The 9,388-nt window shown below is 36.1% G+C and overlaps 2 protein-coding genes across 4 annotated transcripts in view; one reads left to right on the forward strand and one right to left on the reverse strand.

The window, feature by feature from the left end:
- cenpp (centromere protein P) overlaps positions 1-9,388 on the forward strand; it is a 69,159-nt gene that overhangs the window by 34,590 nt on the left and 25,181 nt on the right. The gene's annotated exons all lie outside the window — the stretch shown is intronic.
- aspn (asporin (LRR class 1)) lies at positions 2,091-8,590 on the reverse strand. Of its 2 annotated transcripts, XM_058759624.1 has the most exons (8): positions 7,728-8,590; positions 6,572-6,848; positions 5,655-5,767; positions 4,726-4,939; positions 4,185-4,295; positions 3,912-4,005; positions 3,705-3,843; positions 2,091-3,620 (listed from the first exon to the last, which is right to left on the reverse strand). In XM_058759624.1, exons 2-8 carry the CDS (start codon positions 6,816-6,818, stop codon positions 3,423-3,425), a joined length of 1,116 nt encoding a protein of 371 aa, XP_058615607.1. In that variant the 5' UTR covers positions 6,819-6,848; positions 7,728-8,590; the 3' UTR covers positions 2,091-3,422. The 2 variants fall into 2 exon arrangements, with proteins under 2 accessions (XP_058615607.1, XP_058615606.1); XM_058759623.1 differs by lacking the exon at positions 7,728-8,590 and having other exon boundaries at positions 6,572-7,502.

Below are 9,388 nucleotides of genomic sequence, written 5' to 3' on the forward strand. Positions count from 1 at the left end.
AATATGCAAATGCACACATGCATTGCATTTTAATTGTTACAATTATGCTTTCATGACTAGGAATTGCAAATACATGTTTGCAATCACATTTGAGTTTTACTGCAGTGCTTCAATACCTGTTGATCTCAACGATGGGTGTTTGTTAATTCTATAGTTTATTCTAATTAGTTGTATTTAAAGTTAGCTTATACAAGTTGAAGAGTTGAAGAAAGTTCGGTGTGGTGAATATGGGATATTTTTCCAGTTAAATAAGTGTCTCAATCTTGTAAACACCATTTGTCATAGTTGTACCTGCATGCAAGTACCATGAGTTATATTTTATGGGCCATTTGAAACTTTGAAATACCCTGAATCCACAAATGTGTGTCTGAACAAAACAGTGTTTTAAAGTTTTTATGGAAAATGTTCCGGAGGAGGGAAGTCATCTGGTGGCCCTGTTGAAATGGGCTGATAAAAACAAGCTGGGTGGTTGTTTTCTGTCTTAGTTCAAAGGTATTTACTCTGAAGGGAAATTAAATGGGGGAAAAAACATGAGGTGTGTTTAAGAAAGATCTAAACTAGACCAAGATTCAGTTCTTCATAGCTATGTGCTCAAACTTTACACAAGTTGACTTCACGTTTGCAAGAGTTCATCCTCATGTACTGTTTGAGACCCCAAGACCAATGACTAGCTCATTATAAAAAAAAAAAAAAAAAAAAGTAACATTGAAGAATAAGTTTGATTTAATCTGAGGGATCAAACTATAATAATATCTGATAACATCAGATATGTAATAATGATTGATTCATCACAGAAGTGGAAACTGTGCAGAATTGTTCACATCTGAGGGTTTACGCTAATGGTGATGTATTGGTGTAGCTTTAAAGCGTTTCAAATCTGTGTGTCCGAATCCCTCAGGTGTTTTCTGGGGCTCAGAGATCCTAAATGATCCAAACCTGTTGTTGAGTTTTTTTGGAGACGCCGGTATGCAAGACGTGGCAGCAGCAGATCAGGCCAACCTGAAGATTTGTTCCATATGTTTCCTGAGCAGAGCCTCTCTCTCTCTAGCCTCCACCCCTCTATGTTGTTTTTTTCCCCACTTCTTAACCCGTTCAGACCCAAATTAAGTTCCAGGGACACAAAACAACAAAAAATTATTAAATAATATAAATTATGTAATATTACTCCACTATTTACACTACTATTTATTACTCCACTTGTCTGTGTTTGTGCGTTTGTACCTTTTTGTGTTGTTATACCAGTAGGTGGCAGCAAGTAACTGTCTTTATAAGTGAATCATTAAGTATTACATGTACAGTTACAGTTGTAGGGCCCTATGATTTCCGCAATGTGGAAAATGCAGACGAAATCACGGAATCCAGTCATAAAAATGGAATTTACTGTATAACGCAGAATGTCACTGAATATGCCAAATTGTGGATGGATACATAAAAAGTAGATCATTACATTTAAATCAAAACTCAATATGGACTAGTGTCTAAATATTAAGCTGCAAATATACTACTTAAATATAAATCCTGCATGTCTCTGTGTGAATGAATGCTGCAGATGCGTGTATTCGTTTACTACACGCATATTGAAGCACGCGTGATGCTCGCTGTTTTCAGCCTCTGCTGCCTTTATATGCGAGTACATGAACATATGAACATAATCTCTAGAACTGCTCTGAGAGTCTCTTCTTGAGCACTTTTCGTGAAAAACTATCGTCGTATCATATACATACAAAAACCTAGGTTTTCACAGCAACCCGTCAAAATAAAAGTTCCGTTGAACTTGAAGAAACTGTGACAGAAATATATTACTTAATGTAATGATAGTACTACTACTACTAATAAAATTATTATTAAAAAATGTTTTGTGCGGAATATTTACTAGAAAAATAGAAATACACAATACAGTATTTTCTTTAAAAAAAGAAAGAAATCAAATAATCATAAATTCTTTTTTATAAAATCAATTATTTAGAGATGCATTTGATTATTAAAATTTAATGAAACCATTATAATGGAATGTAGACAATTAATGGAAAACTGAATTTGAGAAAAAAATCAAATGTAAAAGTGTTTTATGATTTCAATTAAGTAGACATGCTTTTTGATTAATTAACTTTAATTGAACCATTAAAACTAAAAAATGAAAATGGAAAAAATGGAATCCAGATATAGTTGAGCTATAGTCTCAATGCAAAATGAAATAATTAATACGGAGTGATTGTATACTTTGCTAGTGTTGCATTCGCTGTGCACGCTCTTTGTTTTTTAGAGCGAGTGCACAATGCGAAGTCCAATTTGTAGTCTGATTAACATGTATACATGATGGACAAAGTTGAGCTACAATTACATTGTCCAGGACTGGTTTGATTTCTGTAGCACTATAGAGTTTACAGGTTGCCATGCTTCATTCAGTTTGTATACCTGTATAGTTATATAACATAATGATTTAACTTGATTTTAACAAGACATCACTAGTGCCTGCCTATATTAAACCCAATATCCTTCCATGGAGTCATTATTTTGCTGGTTTTATTGAATTATCCAGTTGCTGCAGTGTTTTTTCCCCCCCAATCCTTACACAAGTCTCCATCTGCTGGTATTTTGTCTTATTGCTGGACAGATGTACACATTCTGAGGCCAAACAGATGTACTGTTTTATTTTTTCTTTATTTTTCTAAAGAAACAAGAAGATCTGAATTGGAAACAAATAACACAGCACCGCTGGCTAAGAAAACACTTGCTACAAGTACAGTTTTGCAGATGTCAGGGACGCTGTTGTGTAAACTGTAACCAACCCGGTGGTCCATACAGATCAGTTTATCAGAATTTCTGAGATCTGACAAGAATGTCTATGTCCAATATTTCAGAGAAAACACTGGCAATGAATAAAAAGTTATATAATGAAAATTTAGCATGCAATATTAGATTTGTTGTTATCACTAGAAGCACCAATGAATAATGCCCGTTTTCTAAAATACAAGAAGTAGAACAATAAACAAACTGGCCTTGTACATTTTATTTATTTTTCTTAGATTCTAGACAGTCGTTCCTTTTTAAGAAAAAATAGAGACCTTCAATACATGGGGACAAATTTATTTAGCACCTGATCTGAAAATATGCAATTAAAACGGTTCTACGGTCATTATAAAGTCGAAAAGATTTCAATGTAAACATTAATAATGAAAGCCTATGTAACTATTGCACACAGTGTAGTTGATTCTGTCTTTACTGGAATTCAAAGTCATCGAAATCCTCACCAAATTCAAGTAACGAGTCTGTAGCCACTGCGCATACTCTTGGATTTTGGATAAATTACGTACTGTACATCACCATTAGGACATGAAATGATAATTTATTAGGATGAAGTTCATGTCTAGTTATAATGCTGCCCTCCAGTGGCAAGATGGTGCACATCTGTACTGTTTCACTCACTTTCTGTGGTTACCCAGTTGCACCGAATTGTGGCTGGAAACGCACCGAAAAGTGGGTGGCTGAATCTCCCAGTATTTTACTGGGTTCGCATATAAACTGATCCTAGTGTAGAGGGATTTCTTAACCCGGGTTCTCGAAGGGCAAAAGTCATTTACTCCAACATAACTGATGCTGTTGGCATGTAAGTACACCACCTAAAAGAGGAAGCGAAGTCGATTAAATCTCCATGCGCGTCATGTGTACTCCATGTTCCAATTGCGTGCATATTTGTGTTTTACCTGCAGATATTTCAGGTTGTTCAAGCCTGGAGGAACTTTCTTCAGTTTATTGTTATCCAAATGAATTTCTCTGACTTTGGAAATGGCAGTGAGGCTTCCGTTCTCCACGTACTTGATTTGATTGAAGTCAAGCCACAGCCTGTAGAAGACACCGGCCTTTAAGTTGTGTTCTCTTTTTGTCCACAAGGTGGAGTTTGTTTACCTTACCTTTGTAGACTTTTTAATCTCAAAAAATCCTCTGACTCTACTTTGGCAATCTTGTTATAGTCCAAGTGAAGTTCAGTGAGGGAAGATGGCAAATCTGTGGGATTTAGATGAATAAACATCTCTATTATGAGACTTGTGTGTAGAAATAGTTTTTACTCGGAAATGGCAAGTAACGCATTTAATTTTGAAGAAGAAAGTGGGTTACATCAACAAATTTGTAAGCACTTTTTCATTTATTTTCATTTTATTTTCATAAAACATGTAAATACGTACCTTTAGGGATAGCTGTAAGCCTCGCTTCAGCTATTCTCAAGTAGAGAGTCGCCATGTCGTCAAAAGCCCCTGGGTCAATCCCACTGTTTGCAATTGGATTTGCACTCAGTTCTAGAGATGCAAGGAAAGGGAACCACTTGTCATTTACATAGAAAAACATGACTTATAAAGTCATGGATCATTCCGTGTTGGGTTTGAACCAGAACCCTTTTGGTTGGCAGTCGTGTTTTTAACTATAACCCTTAATCTATTCAAATATAATCTGTAAATGCAGATCATAATGTAGACACCAGAGGGCAGAGTGTTCTTTAACCGTAAGTCACCTGAGATCAGTTGATTGAAGTGAGCTTGTTCTTGTCACACATAAATAGTGTGTAAGATCGTTTATCTCATTATATAACCAGTTTTAACAAGGTCGTGATGGAGGGAATAGATTGGGAAATGAAGCAAGTCGTACATCGCAATGTGTTGAAGCATGTGCGCTAACTGCTTAGCATGACTCAGACCCTGTTTATTTAAGGTTGTCACTTAGGAGACCTACCTAAAACATTTAGGTTTTGCATTCCTCTAAATGCTCCTTTTGGAAGTCGGCTGATCTTGTTGTCGTGCAGTCGCAGTGACTGAATGCCCGTGGGAAGGTTCTCAGGCATTTGTGACAGCAGGTTGTAAGACAGGTGGAGAATCTTGAGTTTGTTCATGTTGCGAAAGGCCTTTGGGTGAATTTTTGATATCTGGTTATTGAGCAGAAACAGGGCCTGCAAATACAGAAAGGGAATAATAGAGGTGTATAACCACAAACGTTATATTTTCCATTTTTAAAACAGAATTCCGCAATCAGCCAATCAGAAGTGTACATTTTTATGACTTTGAACTTAAACAGTGGTTTTGTGTGATGCTGTTGCATATTAAAATAAATGTCCAAGGTGGTTTTTGAGAAAGGTCCAGCTATTATTGCACATTAAACATTATTTGTAAGTATTTTTTGTAGATGACATAATCATAACAATACAAATAAAGTTAAAAAAAATTCAAATATGTCAATAAAAAAGTTTTTGCGGTTGTGCCATTGAAAATCTGAAGTAAAAATCTGAGCTCTTGGCCTGACCATTAAAAAAAGAAAAACATTATTTTATTTTATTATTGGAAAATCTGAAAAGATTTTTGTCTTGTTGTTTGCAAGATGTGGGCTCTTTCTGTTTTTTATATTCTTGGTATTTTATTCCCTTTCTAGCTTTCTTGCTTAGCAAGAACATTTAACCATTTTACCACTAATCATAAGCAAATATTTACCACAAGTATGAAACAGTCCCCAGTAAATGCAAATATCAATAACACTCAAATATGTGTCCAGAATTCCACATAATCCCGCTACCACTGCACGTCTCCAGATGTCCTTGTGTAAACCCAGTATAAAAACACACAACTCTTAAAATGCCCTGAAAGCATTCGATGAGGGTGTTTGCTGCTCACATAGAGATTATCCAAGCCTTTGAAATCATCTTCCTTGATTTCCGTGATGTCATTGTTTTGGAGATCGACGAGCAACGTGTTTGCAGGAATGTCCTTTGGCACCTTGGTCAGACCTGTAAAGACAGAACGAAAGAAAATGAAGACCTATAAAGAAAAAATGAAAGATCTCTCTCATTGAGACTAATATAAAATGTTCAATTACCTCAATCAGGCTGTTCATCTTGAATGATTCATGTGAGATTTTATACACTAGAAAGTATTCTTTATTATAGTGATGTGCAAAGCTGCACATTTTTGTGGGTTGCCTGAGAGACTGGCTGACAAATTAGTCTTAAGAAAACGCTATGTAATTATAATCCAGATCAGATGCGTTTCTTATACATGTTCTTGCATTCAGCCAGACGGAGCTCAATGGGACCTGACACGGAACGTGGACGTCTTGAGATGCTTTTTGAAAAATTATTTTTGTAATACTTGTGCCGTTTTTGCCACAGGTAAAAAAATAAATAAATAAATAAGGTAATTGCAAATTTTAATCTTAATTCTAAATTATAACTTTTTTCTCTCTTAATTCTGAGTTTACATCTTTGAATTCTGGCAATTGTGACTTTATCTCACAGTTCTGACTTTTTCTTGCAACTGTGAGTTTATATATCTTCTTCTCAAAATTGCGAGATTACCTTTTAAATTTTTTTTATTCACGGGCAAAACAAGCTTCCGTACTTTCTTAACGCATCTTAAAACGTTATTTCCGCAATCTGTCTAACAGCTAAAATACAGTATGCTGTTAGTCAATTAAATAAAACAGAAAAGCTAAATTCTAAATCGTAGCTATTTGATACAAGTCGGCCTCCGAAAATGACGAGTCAGATTCATACCGTCTTTTGTTGTTTAAAGTAGTATCATGAAGTTCTTACCTTGATCTGAACACTGCAGAACTTTCTTTGAGCACCGACACCCTTCGGGACAGTCCGAAACAAAGTTGTCATCGTAATCGTCGTAATGGTGGTCGTCATCGTCGTCATCGTCATCATCATCATCATCAAAATCACCCACGTCTTGTTGCATGATGTCATGATGCTTGATGAAATCCATTACGTTGATAGGCGTGTATGGTTTGGCGTGACATAACGTCAGCAGGGTGAGTAGTAAAAGTACCTTCATGGTGCAGCTTTAGTCATAAATGGTTTCGCCCTGCGAACATGAACACAAGCGCTTTGTCAAATCGTTCACATTTTGGCATGCAAATGTTACATTGTTTTGTATGTTTCACAAGATGAAAAAAAAGGTGAATCGGGTCCTAAGGCTCCTGATTGGATTATTTAGCATCACAATGAAAAGGGCCAATAGGAATTGATCACAGGTTAAAGAGAGTAGTTATATTCTTACTGAATGACTTTACATGGCACTTTACAATAACTATCACTAGTTGTGTAATATTTTGGCCATTATTTGGTTGTTATTCAGTTTTTTTTTTCTCTAGGTGCACAGTGTTGAATCAGATTCAGTTCAGTAGCATTAATAATTAAGAGGGCAAAATGTTAATGACTGCTGTAATTGTTTGCAAAAGAAGTTAAAATGAACCAGCTGCACTTGAACAATTGTTTATAGAGCAATCTTGTTTATGGACACCTTAGTCATCAACGAATGAGAAGGTGGCTCACAGTTTATAGACATTTCTGACGCCATGCACATGACATTTAATGGCAAATCTAACTCATTATTTGATATGGTTGTATTTGGTATGAATTTTGCACTTAAAAAACATTTTATTATTTAAAATAGAAAATAAACGTAAGAATTCCCATTTAGTAAAGAAAAAAAAAAATCATTTATGATGCTGAGCAATCCAATGACATGCAACTTTCTCTAAACGTGATCTCATATCATGATAATGATGAAGAAATGATCTGTATATGTTTCACCGCAGCACTTTTAAATTAATTTGTACATCCCCGAATAGTATAATAATATGTTGTCTGGTTTATACAAACATTTCTTTGAATGCCTATGTATAACTTAGTGAGGTGAAATCACTCTTCCATAATCTAGAATCAGATAAATCCAACATACCTGATGAATCTGTGTAATCCTGCTTCAAGTAAGCCTCCAGGGGTGAGATCAGTATTGCTGTCAGGATTTGTTGAGGCACAGGTCCTTAAATGCAGCGTGCACGAAAGCCCGAAAGGTGGAGATCACGCTCGTCAAAGCATGAGATCCTTGAATGAATGGGGATGGAAAAGATGCTGCTGGATCAAGGAGCAGATTCGGAATAAGGGGTAGGAACTCTACGCAGCTCTGCTGGATGCTTAACTAGCACTGAACACTCATTGTTACCGGCCGTATGTTTCACATCAGCACTTGAAACCTGGCCAATTTTGTACGCCTAAATTTTCAATGGCCAGTCTGGGATATTCTCACTCTTTACATTGCCAATGGGTGGTCTCTATTTTATCCGACTTTTGACGTATATCGAAATATTTTAGAGTGCATAATATTGTGGGGCTATTTCTGGGTTTCTATTTTTAGATAAAACACTAAATCTTGTAATGTAATGGCTGGATTGTGATATAAAATGCCAGATAAAAATAAATTTTTATCGTTAGTTTAGTGGGAAATATCACTGAAATTGTTAGGCATTAAACATCATTCTGCTTTACTTGAGTTGTATCCCATCTGATTATTTAGAATGATTGATTGATTGATTGATTGATTCAAGAACTGCCAGAAAGAGCAATAATTCATAAGACATTCACTTTCATTGTGACTAAATCATTCTTGAATCAGTGTAAGTGGTCCAAAATCTTGTAATTCCCAAGTCATGGGGGGACCTTTAATCTCAACCTAAATGTTGGATAATAACTTTTCCAGACTTTACAGTGCTGTTTGCTTACAGCAGCACAAAACGCGACCCCTCTCTATTCACGGGGCAGTACTGGTGGCGCCACATATGCTTGGTTTTGGCTGGGGGTTTTGAGATGATGGAAGTTCCTCTGTCTCATGGTTTCTCCGTTCATTCTCCTGAGTCTCACTGGCCGGCATTCCTTCCGAAATGATAACCAACCTCAAACCAATAAATGTTTGTGGTATGTCGAGTTGGTGCCGTAAATTAAAAGGATGTAGACACTATTACATATGCTACATGTGAGGGTGAACCGGTTCAGGAAAGGCAGTAATGTGCGCATACATGTTTCAGAAAGAGTGATGAAATGCTAATAATTTCGCTCAATCTTTCTCTAATTATTTGTCTTTCACGCCCTTATTTGTTGAAATGTTATGACGTGCAGAACCATGTTGGAAATATCTCAACCTTGCAAACACTTGTGCAGCCTTGAGACATGTTGGCGGTTTTCACAGCTTTACTGCATAATGTTTCTTTTTGTTACGCCACTGGAAATATGTTTTTTATTTGTTTCTGCTTTTTTTTTGACAGTGTAGCTTTGTGTCCATGGCTTATTTTCTCTAGATGTGAAAGTGAATTGGTTTTAAAAGTTTCAGGAAGAAGGATGAAATACCAATAATTTCCCTCAATCTTTCTCTGATTCTTTTGTCATCTCGTTGGTAATGTCTCAACCTTGCAAATACTTGAGATATGTTGGCGGTCTTCCACAGATTTGCTTGTCCTCTAAATATAGAGCAAGATCTAACTGTACCCAGACACTAGGAGGGGGTGGTTCAGCTGTTGATTATTTACCCCTCAAAATAAGATTGAATAAGAGCCATGTGACTAGTGT

The sequence above is a fragment of the Onychostoma macrolepis genome, chromosome 22, assembly GCF_012432095.1.
Source record: "Onychostoma macrolepis isolate SWU-2019 chromosome 22, ASM1243209v1, whole genome shotgun sequence".
NCBI classification, from domain to species: Eukaryota; Metazoa; Chordata; class Actinopteri; order Cypriniformes; family Cyprinidae; genus Onychostoma; species Onychostoma macrolepis.

What these genes read in the sequence shown, in the direction of transcription:
- aspn (XM_058759624.1), bottom strand. Translation starts at nt 6,818, where the DNA reads ATGAAGGTACTTTTACTACTCACCCTGCTGACGTTATGTCACGCCAAA. An exon ending in AGATTAAAAAGTCTACAAAG is followed by an intron (nt 3,844 to 3,911) that starts GTAAGGTAAACA and finishes TGTCTTCTACAG; the next exon opens with GCTGTGGCTTGACTTCAATC. An exon ending in ACAACCTGAAATATCTGCAG is followed by an intron (nt 3,621 to 3,704) that starts GTAAAACACAAA and finishes TTCCTCTTTTAG; the next exon opens with GTGGTGTACTTACATGCCAA.